Below are 14,921 nucleotides of genomic sequence, written 5' to 3'. Positions count from 1 at the left end.
GTTCGGGACGTAGTGACGTGTGATTGAGCCACATATCACAAGAACATGTTGATACTCGTACCAGGGGAGCTGTCTTGATATGCAGTGGCACTTTCAAGTTGTCCAAACCGGAATTGGTCCAGTGCAGTGTGGCTCGGCAAGGGGCTCGACTTTAGCCGTTCCTAGCCCCAGGATCCATTTTCTCAGTCCGCCCAAGATCCTGTTTCACGCTAATTCACCTGACTCCCGCACATCGTCAGCGTTCGTTACCAAGGGCGTCCTATTCTTCTTTACTTTCGATATTGTACGATATTAACGTTGGCCCGATATATCTGCCGGGCTCGTCAGATGTTTGGCTATATATCAAGATCCTTCACTCGTATACGTTATGGGACCTTCGCGGCACTCTCGCGGAGGCACCACCACTAAATGGCTCCTTGGGACGTTATGTCTTCTACAACTTTCAAGCCTCTCAACCACGTCTGAGATCTCAAGTGGGAGAGACCCGCCGGTAGTAGCGACAATCCGTAATGCTCAAGCTGGCCGCAGTCCAGCTGAGATCCCTCTACTCAACCACGATATCCCTACCCCAAAATTTCGAAACACGGACGATGAATACGAACGATATCGAGCCTTAGCTCCAGTAAGCCGCGAGCCTGCTGTTCGAGCACCATCTGTACAGTCTGTAGAGTCGCAAGCACTCTCGCCGCTAGGTCCAGCGCGACTGTTGTCAGATTGGGAGGCCGACGACATTATCCTGCTCTCTACAATTGACGGCGCCCTTCATGCCAGAGATCGAAGGACTGGCCGCAAAAGGTGGACATTGGAGATTGAGAATAACCCAATGATTGAGACCATTCACTATTTGCAAAACCGGTCCAACGCCGACGAACTCCTGGCACAAGATGATTACATCTTCATTGTCGAGCCGAGCAGTGACGGCCAGCTGTATGCACAATTCGCCGACCCTTCGCTCGGTCTCCTGAAACTTCCTACAACAGTTCGTGAGATGGCCACGAAAGGTGCTGTATCCATGAACATTACTGGCGAGTATCTTACTACAACGAGTTCTCAAGAGTCGAAAGCATACACGATCGACGCTCAGACAGGTGAAATCCTGAGCGAGTTCCCAAGGCCGAAGACCTCTGTCAAGACAGACCTACAACCACGATGTCGTCCTCGTTCAGGTCTAGATATTGAGGATTCTGCATGCAAGCCTGAGAGAACCCTACGACTAGGCCGAAACACGTACACCTTTACTATCTCTAGTGAAGCCACAGGACAAGAGATTTGCACAATCCGCTTTTCGGAGTGGGTCAGCAACAGAGCAGATCAGGATTTACAAACCCAACACTCGAGGTCTCTAGATGACTACGACATACATACCTTTCACAACGGCCTGGTCATGGGCGTCGATGTGACCAACGACGAGCACAGACAACACAAATATCGTTACTCGCTAGATACCCCGGTCGCACGCATCTTCGATGTTGCTAGAAAAGTCAACACTGGTACTGATGATTCCGACGATCTTGTATTACTTTCGAGATCGGCCGACTACATCATTCCAGGAACTGCTCAGCTCATGCGTCAAGACCCCGCCTGGAGTCAACGCGTCTTCATCAATCAGACCGATGGTGGACAATGGTATGCCATGTCAGAACAATGTTATCCGGGTGTTACTACAACAGCTTTATTGGCAGGTGTAGAACAACGGAAACAAAATCCTTATCTTACTGATCAGCCCTTGGATTTACATGGAGAGCTTAGAGAAATTATCGGCGTGCACCAGCTTTCTGGAGAAGTGACAAATCCACAGAAGAGGTTGACTATTGGGGCACCGTCACCCGCAGCTGCAGCAGATACCGATCTGATCGTCGAACCTGAAAAAGCTTTATTGCCATCTGAAACACTGCTTGTCGATAATAACCTATCCCAGAAGTTCTGGGGAGGTATTTTTGGACTAGCATGCATTGTGTTGAGCTTTGCGTATGGACGATATTCGCAAAGTCGAAAGACAGGCTTACTAAAGCTTCCTGCTGGATTCGTGTCGATCTCGGAGGAGCGTCAACCAGATAACCAGGTTCCGTCAAATCAAGTTGCTGAGAAGCCATTACCGTCGCTACCTGTTGCAGCTCCACACGATACTCCTGAGCCTCCAGTGGGCGAAGCACTAACTCCTAGCCATAGTCGCATGCAAAGCGTCGCATCTGTTGCCAGCTCACCGAAGAAGGGAAGGGAGAATTCATCCGATGACGAATCTGAAGATGAAGAAGGCCTAAACGGAGATAACACAGTCCAACCTCTTCCTGAGGAGAGGAAGAAGAAAAAGACTAAGCGAGGAGTACGTGGAGGACGCAAGAATAGAAAACGTGGAGATGCTACAACTTTCGAGCCGAAACCAGTCGTCTCGCAAGAAAAGCATTTGAAGGACGGCATGGTCCAAGTTGGACGTCTTACGTACGACAGCAAGCTTGAGAGCTGCCTAGGGCAAGGCAGCAGTGGTACAGCAGTATTCCCCGGAACTTTTGACGGACGATGCGTTGCCGTGAAGAGACTTGTAAAGACTGCAAACAGTCTTGCAGAGAAAGAGATTAGACATCTCGTGTCTAGCGACGAGCACCTGAACGTCATTCGCTACCACGGCAAGGAAGAATCGCCCAGCTTCTTCTACATCGCACTGGATCGGTTCGACACTTCTCTCGATCAGTTTGTCGAATATCCTAACAAGTACCCAACACTTGTCTCATCAACTCGAGGATATGACGTGAAGAGTGCGCTCCGACAAATCGCACAAGGTGTACAACATCTCCACTCGCTGAAACTTGTCCACCGAGACATCAAGCCGCAAAACATCCTTGTGCGACCTGTCAGAACAAACAGACCTCTTCAAGAAGGTCAGCTAACACCTCTTCTTTTTGTCATTTCTGATTTCGGTTTATGTAAGCCCCTAGAAGACGGTCCAGAATCAGTCTTTGCTGCAACTCGAACTGCCGCTGGCACTACAGGATGGAAAGCACCTGAGCTCCTAGTCTCTTCGCGGGACGCGATTGCTGCGCCGACTGTCACGACCCCTGGAGTCATCAGCTCTACACAGTCGCCGTCATTCTCCAGATCGACGAACACTTCTAGTGATGGCACAATCGTCGATCCTCCAACAGGACGTCGTGCTACAAAGGCAATCGACATCTTCTCTCTCGGTTGTGTCTTCTTCTACGTGATGACTCGAGGCGGTCACCCCTTCGACAAAGGCGGGTCGCCACTTGCCCGCGACCTCAACATCAAAGAAGACAAGTACGACACCTCCCTCCTCCGAGACTCCTTCGTAGGCTACGACTACGACGCAGACGACCTCATCATGCAGATGATCATGCACAACCCAAAACTCCGCCCCGACACCACCGGCGTCCTCCAACACCCCTACTTCTGGAAAATCGAGCACAAACTCGACTTCCTTTGCGGCGTCTCCGACGCCTACGAAGAACGCAAGCAGAAGATCACAAACATCCACGACGAAAATGCCCCACGCACACAAACCGAGCTCGAGTACCTTGACGAACTCGCCGCTCTCCAAGCCAAAGCCGAATATGTCATCGGCCTACGTAAAGACGGCACTCTCCAGGATTTCCTACAAGCTCTACCGAAGTCCTTCCTGAATGAGATGGGCAAACAGCGGAAATACACAGGTACCAAAATGATTGATCTGCTACGTGTGATCAGGAACAAGAAGAACCATTTCCATGATTTGCCCAAGGATGTCAAGGAGATGATGCTCAGGCCTGTTGTTCCTGGTGCTGAGCCCAGGGGACAGATTGAGGGGTATTATTCGTTTTGGAGGGATAGGTTTCCTAGTTTACTGGTGAATTGTCATCAGTTGTTGTTGGAGAGGGGGTTGGTTGAGGAATTTGGGATGGAGAGGTATTATGATGGGAGTTTGTTGTAGAGTTTGGTTAGGGGTTGGAATGGGAAATTGTTTGGAGTGTGAGGAAGAGCAGTGATCTATTACTTTTTGGAGTCTTGGAGTCTTGGAGTCATTCGTTGTCTACCTGTCTTTTTCAATGGCTTCCATTTACACCATTTGTGGGTTTCTCAACAGGACCTAGCTTTTCTCTGCGGGTCTTGACTGCGTTTGCCAGCATCTCTAGTACCGTTTCTGTATCTTCCCAGTGGATGCACGCATCTGTTATGGATACACCGTACTTGAGCCCCTTCTTGCCCTCTGGTGGTACTTTTTGAGCACCTACGCCATTGTCAGTATACAAGCACATATAGTAATAGTAGTGATCCTGTTCGACTTACCCTCGTTAATGTGACTCTCAATCATGACACCCATGATACCCTCATCTCCACCCTCGATCTGATCTGCCAAAGTCCTGGCAACCTTTGGCTGGTTCTTGTGGTTTTTCAAACTGTTTCCATGACTGCAATCCACCATCAATCGCTCTTTCAGACCCTGTTTGCGTAGTTTCTCCTTGGCCTCCGCGATACTCTCGGCGTCAAAGTTTGTGCCCTTGGTGCCTCCTCGTAAGATGACGAAACAGTCCTCGTTGCCTACTGTTCCGACGATAGCTACGACACCAGGCTTGGTAACGGAGAGGAAGTGGTGCGGATGTCTCACTGCGCCAATCGCATCGATGGCTACACCTAATGTTCCGTCTGTGCCGTTCTTGAAGCCGACTGGGAAGGACAGGCCGGAAGCCAGTTCTCTGTGTAATTGTGACTCAGTGGTTCGCGCACCGACTGCGCCGATGGAGAGCAGGTCTGCTAGGAATTGTGGAGAGATGGTATCCAGCATCTCACTGGCCAGTGGCATGCCTTTGTCGGTCAGGTCGACGAAGAGCTGCCGACTCAGCTTTAGACCCTTGTTGATGAGGAAGGAACCGTCAATTTCTGGGTCGTTGATCAGGCCTTTCCAGCCGACTGTTGTGCGGGGCTTCTCCAGGTAGGATCTCATAACGATGAGGAGGTCGTCCTTGTATTTCTCTTTCATTTTTAATAAGCGATCACAGTAGTCGAGGGCTGCTTCTGGGTCGTGAATTGAACATGGTCCGATGATCACCAGTAGACGGCGGTTTGGGTCCACGTTCTGGACGACTGCGGCGCATTCATTTCGGCCTTGAAGGACGGTCTGTTTGCTTGCTGCGGTTGGAGGGATCTCGTGTTGGAGGAGGTCGGGGGATGTGAGAGGGTTGTAGCCACGGACTGTTCAAAGTAGAAAGTGTCAGTCGCTGTGCCAGGAAGCCTCTAATGGTGCGTTTAAGTAGAGATTGGTTGGATAGAACATACTTCGCCAGTCTTCAGCGCTTTCCTTGTTGCCAACATTTGGGTTCTCAATGAAGAACTGTGTGTGGTTGAGTCAGTTCTTGTATTGCGAAAGAGTCGCGCATGTATTGAGCTGTGGGAAAGGCATGTTCGTACAACCGTGCGTAGCAAGACAGCCAAAGAGTAATTCCTTCCATAGGCAGCGCGAACTGTAAGAAAGTGCTCGATCGCGATTGACTCACCGACATGGTTTGGAGCTTCACTCTTGTTTGGTATAGAGGTATTTGCTTTCAATTCGCCCTTTTATGAGGTCGAATACCTATATCGATAGTGTAACAAACTTTCAATTCGTCGTGGTTTTCAGACTGCGGTCCAGCCAGCAGCTCGTAGCGATTTAAAGTGTGTGTGGTCGCAATATCGTATGAGCAGAAAGTTTTTCGGTGTTTTGCGGTCGTGATGTCTCCTACTCCAATTCTCGCAGTTGTATGTGGGGGCACAAGCAGAATCTCTTTATTATGTTAGATTCACTGAGACTACAAAACACACCCTTTGAGTACAGCTGGAAGCTCAATGGTAAAGGCTACTTGCACCAATAGCCCGGCTGCTTCGATTGATCAACAAAACTCTTCATCTATGTATAAATCACGACCGAAAGATGTCAGCAAATTGACAGCAATGTGTCACGTTCGTCGCTGCGTCGACCAACAAAAGACGAACGAGCAGTCTATGTTCAGTCACTATGTACCAGTGTTCAAGGCACATAATTGATAGATCTTCGACATCAATGCACGTCTAGTCCTTGTAATCCTGATCGGCATCTGCAAGCACCTTCTCGACTACATCCTGGTTGAGACCACCCCAATTCTTTCGTGCCCATACAACCCATGCTATGCCAGCCACTAGCCACACGAAGACATTGATAGGTAAAGCATAGTTGAAATATGCGGCGTCAATTGGCAGGTAGTTGGGAAAGACAAGGAATACCCCAATCCATCCTGTATAGATCAGAGCAACAATATTGATCGCCCATCCATATCGTCCCAAAGACCAGCCAGCGTCTTCAACCTGGCGTTGAGATCGGGCATAAATCATGCAGGAGATGGCAACGAAGTATGACTGGAACAGGCCGAAAGTTCCCAAGGAGATAACGACGTTGATAGCGACGCTACTGCCCAGATTGAGGAGGCAGAGCAGCATGACGATGGCCAGCGACAGCCACAGAGATCGAACCGGTACACGATATCGTGGATGGACGTAGCCGAACCATTGAGGAAGTGCACCGTCTCGACTCCAAGCCCATGTGAGTCGAGAACTTGAGGCAATGCAGCCAAGGAAAACTGCAATGACCGTAATCAGGAAGCACCCAATCATTGCCGATCCACCTCGAACAGATCCTGTAGCATTGATGACAATCGGCACCAGCCCGTAGGTGCTAGCTAGCACATCTTCGACAGGACCCAAGAAGTACAAGAAGACCAGAGTCATTGAAAATGCAAGAACGCTGTTCATGACGATCGACCAGAACATGGCGCGTGGTACGGCATGGCGAGCCTTGCGCACTTCTTCCGACATGTGGACAGCCCCGTCAAATCCTGGAAATGGTCAGCTTGCTCACAACAAACAGATCGGACTTGTCTTACCAACGAAACCCCAGGTAATGAGGATGATACCCAGGTTGAAGGAGACAAAGTCGTTGTTCCATCCCGACAGATTCGACTTGGACGTGAATACAAACTCGCTGGAATGACGCTGTCCCAGGGTGCTGAGCACAACCACAAACACAATGAACAGGACGATATGCAACAAGCCAGCAGCCATCTCCACCCAGGGAATCAGCCAGAAGGCATATTGATTTACCATGCCAAGGAGAATGCAAAAGGCCCACATAATGAGCGTGATGTGATAAGCTTTGGGAGTATAGTCTGGGTATTGGACCGTTACCAATGTTGCAATAATGTTTGCCGTTACATTGGCCGTGCCTGCGGTGATGGCGATCCAAGAAGCCCAGGTGATCCAGCCCTGAAACCAGGTAATGAGCCTGCGGTATTGTGGGGGTGCATAGTAGTGCGTCCAGACGTACTGTGCACCGGCGATAGGCTGGACAGACGCCATCTCGGACATTGAAGCGACCTGGCATAGAGTACCCGGGATGACGATCAAGAAACCCCAGACCATGGCTCGTGGACCACCATTATAAAAGATTACGCCGATGTTGGCTAACGAGCTGTCAGCGTTGTGTCATTCTTGTTATGCTCGCGATACATACTCCCCATGGCTTCCCAACTGTTCATGAAGGTCAAGGCGAAGAAGAAAATCTGTGCGGACGAGAACAGTTTCTGCGCTTCATCAGCCAATTTTCATTGTCGACCATTGACCTACTTACTCGCACTCGTGTCGCAACATCAGATGGGACATTCGTCCCTGCGGCCGCGGAACTGACGGCATGATCGTTCTTCTCGTCCACTGTGAGCTGCACAGACTTCACTGGTAAGGCGGCCATAGTTGCTCGAACCCCTGCCCAAGCACCTTCGTGTTGGTAGGAAAGAGTGTGCTGTAGATGTGACAGAAGTGTAGACAAGTAGAAGTGACAATTGTCTCTCGTGGCTTAAAACGCTGCAGATCGCCTGCCATGTGTGCAAGCGAGGCCTGGGTTTGACCTCCTTTGCGGAATTGTGGGACTCGTCTACATGATCAAAAGCCGTGGCATCAAGAATTCATGCTACTCGTGTCAAGCGGCCTGTCACACAAGATGCGAAGCATACTAGTGCAGTATACATGCTTGGTGGGGCTGGCCAGACGCTTGATCGAGTATGGTAGCATCGGGAACCTGGTCGTCGAGCATGCTGGGCGACATGATGCTGCCTGCGTTCGACACAAGATTGGCTTGAGTGGGCTTGCACCACCTGCATCCCCGTGAACCGCACTTCCTTCGACAGCTGCTAGCAGGGCCATGGCTCGTAGCGCGCTTCACGGCTCCACTTCACATCTCGCCTACTCGTAGCGCTGAAGATCTCACCTCGGGCTATTCCTGAACCCTCCAATGCGATAAAAGCTTCTGGCAAAAGTACCGAATAGTCATGATGGGCGTTATTGCTCAAAGCTGTCATGATTACCACTATTAGAGCAGCCAAGTATAGGAAGAACCAAAATGGTTGACGAGCTGAGCGTTCGATTCTGAAATGGACAATAGAGCTATCACCAGGGGACTAACGCCCAGCCATGGTTGTTGGCAGGTCGAGGGGTACTAACTGCATGCTGCGAAGCGAAGTCTAAACACCTTGGCATGAAGATAGGACTTCGGTGGTCGAATTGTTCTAGCTTAGCACAAAGTCGATCCTGGTGAACGTACTGCATGAAGATCTGCTTCTGGAAGATTACACCGTGTAACCAGATGCACGAGCATGTCGGTACATAGAGACACGTTCTTGAGACCACCTACCTTGCCTGGTAAAGCGTTCGAACACCACTATTGAGTTATGGGCTTCAGTTGCAACTTGTGACCGAGCGGCTCAGGGTATGATCAGGGTTTTGGCTAGCAGGCCGCTGCTCCACAATTCCTCACGGACCAGGCCGTTCCAAGTGAGGTGTCTAATCCAACGAGCAGGTACGATTCTTTAGCTTCGCAGTCATCACATCTCATTTGTGCAGTGATTTGCTCTTATCTTCTACTTCACTAACCACAAACTACGGTACAGTAGCGGTTTTGAGAGATGGTGACTCTGCCTACTCAACATCCAACCCTGATCCGCGGCTGGGTTTCCTGCTCATCACAGTCAGCGGACGGCACAACCTTCTCCGCGCTCCCACGTCGAGCACTCGTCGCGTAGCTTTGCTTTTTCAGTAACGGGAATTTGTCATTCACTTGGTCTGCCAGAACAGTGAGGGCTATGCAAGTCTACTGACCTGTTTGTGGCTCGCCATGTCAAAGCACAGTAACGCTGAATGTCAACCAGATAACAACGAGCCTACCTGTACATACTCGGATAGGATGAACGGCAATACAAGTGTCAGACTACTCGGGCCACGAATTCGAGCTAATGGAGCCTCAGCGATAGGACATGGGTGATCCTGATCGAAATCATCTGCTTCCTATTATCCACTCTCCGGCCTGTGCTAGCTCAGCCCTCGACGAGACACTACTGCAACATTCTTCTCACGCAGGAACCGGCTTGCAATAGATCATCCTTGCGAGTGATGAAGCAAAGAAGGCAGTTGCAAGCCAGCAACAGCGTGTGGCAGTACTTCGTGTTTGATTACATCAGGAGGTCTTCAGCTGCCGACAAGATGTAAAGGACCTGCCGACCATGCTTGAGGGCTCGACGTCCCTTGGCTCGATTTGCCTCTATTTACCTCATTGACCCGACGTCGCGAAGGTGTCTTGCTGTAGCAGAGCTCGACGGTATGGCAGAGTCAGTGAGTGGGGATGCGACCAGTGGCATCTTCGAGCCTCTGAAGCCGCCATTCCAAGCACTGAGCGACACCAATGAAGGCCCCTTGATTATGGTTGTATCGATACCAATGATCGCCGTTGCTTGTCTCACCGTCCTAGTCAAGTCATGGACGGCATACGGCACGACGAGGCGGTTGGGAGTCAGCGATGCTACTGCTATCAGTGCAATGGTGAGTATGTGTCCCTTTGAAGAAAATAGCATGTTATTAATAAGCTGACCAGGCCCTCGGCATCGGTTACACAATAGCATTGAACCAATCTGTTCAGCAAGGCTTAGGAAGGGCAGCAGTTGAGTTGGATGAATCTATGAATGAGGCTTTGGGCAAGGTGAGTTGCTCTTCACGAGGTCAATATGTGTGCTGATGTCTCGCAGTCCTACTTGACGTCAAGCATTCTGCTGGTTTTGGCACTCGCATGTGCTAAAGCAACAGTCATCGTTTTCATTATCAACATCAAACCTCAGCGACTTGTTCGGCTTGCTTCTTTTGCAATCCTCGGAGCCAGTGTTCTTTGGGGCGTCGCCAGTGCTATCGCCATCGCCCTGCAATGTGGCCCGAATCGTTGGGTTATGGGGCCCGACTCCAACAATACCTGCGTTAACCAGCGTGCTATGCAGGTAGCCATCCGTGCCAGTGATGCACTATTGGATGTGGCAATTGTCATGCTGCCTGTTTTCATGATGGTGCAAGTACAGACTTCCTCGAGCAAGAGATTTTGGGTCATAACACTGTTTGCTACAAGAATAATGTGAGTATGTCCAGCATGCCACAAGCCCCAGCTAATCTCATGGACAGCACACCCATTTTGACTGGCATAACGATAGCCACTCTCTCAGACTTTTATAACGCGTCGAACGAAGATCGGCCGTTCCAAGCTGTCACCCCTGCAATATGGACATCCGTCGCTCTTGGCCTCTCGATGATCACCGCCTGTATACCATGCATCAAGCGTTTCCTCGCAGACTGGGCCTCTGGACTATCACATGCCATGATCAACGAGTCCTTCGAAATGGAACATACTGCTAGCGGGTCCCGCACGAGGAACCAAGAGTACGCTTCTGGATCTGGTTGGCACGGTTCGCTAGTCTCAAAACTGAGGATGAGCAGGCTTGGTGGTGCAGAGGTTTCGAGCAAAAGCTTCGGGCGAACGCAGGACAGCGAGCGTGGCGTTCATCCAGAGAGAGCAAAAGGACACTCGGAGGACACAAGTGATAGCGTCAAAGGACTCGTCGACGGGGTCATCATAAAGACTACCGATTGGCGTATCGATTACGAGGATGCGGAAAGGACGTCGATCGACGGTAACGGCAGCACAGATAGTGGTCATGGGACTGTACCAAAAACTATACGATGAGAGCACGAGTACGACACCTCAAACCAACAGACCAACAGTGGCCAAATGTAGCAATACCATGTTCGATTAGGATTGATCCCTGATCTTGATGACTCGGTGATACCTCGGACCTATTCTGAGAGTGCCGTGTTACCATGTCATCACATCCCTCATGTGGCCCGAACATAGATTGATGTTTCGTTCTATCTGCATCGAAGCTTATCTATCTTCCGGGATATCCACCACTTGTCAGCACCATATCGACGAGGGACAGCGAGGAGCAGCACAACGAGCAGGCAGGAGAAGGAGCATAATTAATTGAGTCGAGAGTCAGTCTTGTATTCGTTGATGTGGACAAGTCGTTCATGTATCACCGGACAATCTAATCACCTTGACTTGTATAAAACTTCTAAAATCCTTCGTTTCGCAGACCGAAGTAATATTGAGGTGAAACGTGTATTCGACAATATTACCCAGATCGTCAGACGTCTAGCATAGTGAAATCGATAAAAGTATAGGGTAATGGAAATGATATTGGAATAGAGACCCTTAAGATCTACGACGACCCAAGACACGATCCTGGTCTCTCGAATACTACTATACAAGTATTCCAATTCTCTGAGCTTTGAAGCCTGCAAACCTCTTGCACCTACTCAATGGACGCATTTCGCAAGTCTTCCAACCACTTCTCACCCTCATTCTTCTCCTTCTTCGGTGCTTCACCTCCTCTTATAGTGCTGTCTGAGTCGTAGGCGTCTGCTTCCTCCTTATCCCATGCCTCAATGTCCCACTCCAGCCAAACTGGTGGATCGTTCTTGAGGCATGCCATGTACTTGCTGGCGTCGTGGATTCGGTGCTTGAGGAAATCTTGTCGATCTCGCATATCACGAAGGCCTACTATCATAGCTGACATTAGTGGACCTTCGTGAGGCACTCCTTTCTCGACCATGACTGCCATATCTATTAGTGACTGTGATCTAGTAAAGTAGGTGAAACGTACGCCAGAACATGTCCCATGCTCTCTTATACCACTTGAGTTCGTTCAACGATATGTCCAACATGCCTAATGCCAGAGGAGCTTGCTCGTGTGCCATCTCGAGGCCATGAAGGAAGCAAAGCCACTCTTCGCTGTTTTCAGCGTACGTGTCGGGAATGTTGGAATATTTGTTCTTGGACAAGCAATATCGCACCTCAACGGTGTCGAGCTTGCTTTTCCACTTGCGTAGCGATCGTAGCTTCAGACCACTCACGATTAGTTTTCGATAGCTGATGTATGTTGATTCGTATGGCTCCAAGTGGTACTTGATCCATCCTTGTCGTGATTGATACATGTCGACAAGGACCTCGACAGAGAAATCGGCGCCTGCTATCTTAGTTGTAGGTAACGTCCAGGCGGCAGTAGCTGGATATCGGAGGCTGAGTTCTGCTTCTGCTCAACGATGATGTGTTAGCAGGACGGTAATACCGAACATGTAGAAACAGGGGCTGCCACTTACCTTCTTCTACTGTGTTCTCGTCGCTATCTCTTAGTCCTCCACCGAAGCAGATGGCCCACCACTTTTCAAGGCTTTGCGTTGATGAGTAGGGCACTTTGTTCTCGATTTCTAGAAGACGCTCTGCTGCAAGGATAGTCGACAGCCACCAACTTCCATCTTCGTCCAGTGGACGTGTTGCTCTGACATGCTCGCAAATGTGCTCAACTCCCAGGAAAAACTCAGCTCGGTGGGCTCGCTTGAAGAGGAAGCTGATCTCTAGACCAGCCACCTGCATGAAGCAGTGGCCGTTGTGTCGAATAAGGTCGAGTGCCATGGTGTGAGTGGGAGGTTAGTGCGGGAAGAAAGTTTTGTGCGGAAAAACAATCAAATATAGGAGTGAGGTTGCGGGCAGGTTGGTGTTGTTTGCTCACACTTTGCTTGCATTGTCCTCACCGATTGTACTAGGCTCGTAGGAACCATCATTATTAGGACTGCGTCTCCGCAGATGCTGCTCCGGAGTCATCCCTGATCGGTGTGAAGACTGTATTCTATCGAGCGCCTGATCTCTAGGTAAGCCATCTTTCTTAGAGCGTGCCTCAAGTTCCTTCTCCTCTATCCAGCCTTGCAGTCCCGGAGCGAAGAAGAGCTTGCCTTGCCAAACCGCCTTGTAGAATGTCAGGGTAGCACACATAAGCCAGAGAAGTACAGTGAAAACCGCACAAGCAGCGGCCCAACCCTTCATACCATCATTACGAAGCAGATTTGCCAGCCGACAGAAAGCATTGGCGTATACTCCGCACGGAAAGACAAAGCTCCAGACACCAATGTTGAATTTCTTCGGAACAACAGTGATTACCGCTGCGAATGCCTCGATGAGAAAGAATGAGGCCACACCAAGCAGGAACAGAGCGCCAACCACGCCGATCCAGAGCAACATCTCAGCGACAGCGGCTTGGGTCTCACTGCTCAACGGAGGCTCCCAAGTTTGACGGAATCCAAAATGTGCTTGGGAAACATTGCGAGACAGTGCCACGGCCAGATTGACCCAGACGTACTGCGATGGTTAGCAAGAGTTTATCAGCATGACCTGAAAGGTCACACAAGTCCACCCAACCCGCACGACTGGGATAGGGCAGAACTTACAGCACTCATCCCAAAAGGTCCAACGGGTACAAATGTGCTGACAATGGCTGCCCTGGGCGGCAGCTGGTCGCTGAGAAGGCGCCATAGATAGATTCCCAGCAGCAGGAACGAAAGACCAAGACCAAGAGAGAGCATGAGGTAAGACACCACAATGATCGCGAGGCCATTTCCGAGGGACAGAGCATTGGCCAGATTCGAACCAAATGCAGCACCAACAATCATAGGTATGAAAAGGAGAAACCATGCTCCAGTCACTTCGCTCAGATCATGTTGTCCCTGACGTCGATATATGGCATACACTCCTCCACAGGTTACGGCCAAGCTCATTGCAACAGCAACCCAGAAGAAGGCCTCAGCTACATATGCAGCAGACTGGTGAGAGGAGTAGAATATGACGATGCCGGTACCAATTGTTTCCCAAGCAATGGCCACTGCTCCGAAGTAGCACGTCTGCTGTACATCCTGAAACGTGGTTTTGGTGGCACTGGTGAACATCCAGGCCCTGGCGCCGCCAAGTATAGTGAAGACTGCAAAGAGGCATATGTCGAGAATCTGGCTCGAAGATTAGCAGTGTGCTATTCGGTCTTTATGGAGGATCATATACCCAGAAGATGTAGCCGACAGTTCGCAGCCATTGTGCTGGATAGGGGAAATTCGAAGCTAGCAGCTGAACACAGATACCGGTTCCCATACATATTAGATACCAAGAGGGATCAGCTGTGACAATTCTTTCTCTCCATGATTCTCGGCCTAGCCACTTTGAGTGTCCAGCTGGTTGCTTTGCGGGCTGAGACATGGTCAAATGACCAATTCTACTAGCTAAGTGAATAGACGGTGAAGCTGCTACTCTTCGCGGCCATCCTGTCGTCAGTTCACGACAAGCATTGGCGTCGCTAAGAATTTTGTCGACGATGTCAATTTGTTGCAGGGATGTTGCTTGTGGAGACCCGGTAAGCATGTTCCGTGTAAAAGGGAAGCTGCGGAGGTGGGATCTATCGGCTACCCAGGAAGCACTTGCCTCCTCCATGACGACAAACGCTCTTCTCATTTTACGGTTCTGCTGTTCCGATTTACAAATAGCCTGCAACAAGCTTTCGAGCTTACTTCACCTAGCTCGTGTCTGCCACTCTGAGCAGCATGAAACCATCCCGGCTCGACCTCTTTCTCCTTGGAGACCAGCTGCCAGTATGAACACGTAATGGGTGGCTGAAATTCTTTGCAGTGTGCTTGCATGAGAGGGAAATAGACGCGCTCGACTGAATTTGTTCCTGATCCTGATA

General features: G+C 50.1%; 6 protein-coding genes across 6 annotated transcripts; 2 read left to right on the top strand and 4 right to left on the bottom strand.

Moving 5' to 3' along the window:
• Window positions 1-367: 367 nt before the first annotated feature.
• Window positions 368-3,922, top strand: IRE1 (bifunctional endoribonuclease/protein kinase ire1; the record flags this gene model as incomplete). The annotated part of the gene is made up of 1 exon (XM_064900735.1): window positions 368-3,922. The coding sequence occupies one exon, from the start codon at window positions 368-370 to the stop codon at window positions 3,920-3,922; it is 3,555 nt and encodes a 1,184-aa protein (XP_064754047.1).
• Window positions 3,923-4,034: 112 nt separating this feature from the next.
• On the bottom strand, window positions 4,035-5,489 carry ARO3 (3-deoxy-7-phosphoheptulonate synthase; the record flags this gene model as incomplete). The annotated part of the gene is made up of 4 exons (XM_064900734.1): window positions 4,035-4,219; window positions 4,279-5,181; window positions 5,266-5,320; window positions 5,484-5,489. 4 exons carry the CDS (start codon window positions 5,487-5,489, stop codon window positions 4,035-4,037), a joined length of 1,149 nt encoding a protein of 382 aa, XP_064754046.1.
• Window positions 5,490-6,033: 544 nt separating this feature from the next.
• On the bottom strand, window positions 6,034-7,741 carry LTR64_006402 (uncharacterized protein; the record flags this gene model as incomplete). The annotated part of the gene is made up of 4 exons (XM_064900733.1): window positions 6,034-6,833; window positions 6,882-7,457; window positions 7,508-7,577; window positions 7,625-7,741. 4 exons carry the CDS (start codon window positions 7,739-7,741, stop codon window positions 6,034-6,036), a joined length of 1,563 nt encoding a protein of 520 aa, XP_064754045.1.
• Window positions 7,742-9,642: 1,901 nt separating this feature from the next.
• LTR64_006401 (uncharacterized protein) lies at window positions 9,643-11,044 on the top strand (the record flags this gene model as incomplete). The annotated part of the gene is made up of 4 exons (XM_064900732.1): window positions 9,643-9,861; window positions 9,914-10,018; window positions 10,065-10,438; window positions 10,486-11,044. The coding sequence occupies 4 exons, from the start codon at window positions 9,643-9,645 to the stop codon at window positions 11,042-11,044; spliced, it is 1,257 nt and encodes a 418-aa protein (XP_064754044.1).
• Window positions 11,045-11,672: 628 nt separating this feature from the next.
• LTR64_006400 (uncharacterized protein) lies at window positions 11,673-12,832 on the bottom strand (the record flags this gene model as incomplete). The annotated part of the gene is made up of 3 exons (XM_064900731.1): window positions 11,673-11,983; window positions 12,024-12,452; window positions 12,520-12,832. 3 exons carry the CDS (start codon window positions 12,830-12,832, stop codon window positions 11,673-11,675), a joined length of 1,053 nt encoding a protein of 350 aa, XP_064754043.1.
• Window positions 12,833-12,925: 93 nt separating this feature from the next.
• On the bottom strand, window positions 12,926-14,136 carry SSU1_2 (Plasma membrane sulfite pump involved in sulfite metabolism; the record flags this gene model as incomplete). The annotated part of the gene is made up of 2 exons (XM_064900730.1): window positions 12,926-13,552; window positions 13,642-14,136. 2 exons carry the CDS (start codon window positions 14,134-14,136, stop codon window positions 12,926-12,928), a joined length of 1,122 nt encoding a protein of 373 aa, XP_064754042.1.
• Between the last annotated feature and the right edge of the window lie 785 nt (window positions 14,137-14,921).

The sequence above is a fragment of the Lithohypha guttulata genome, assembly GCF_036872675.1.
Source record: "Lithohypha guttulata strain CCFEE 5908 chromosome Unknown scaffold_4, whole genome shotgun sequence".
NCBI classification, from domain to species: Eukaryota; Fungi; Ascomycota; class Eurotiomycetes; order Chaetothyriales; family Trichomeriaceae; genus Lithohypha; species Lithohypha guttulata.
This window is presented reverse-complemented; position numbering and strand designations above follow the sequence as displayed.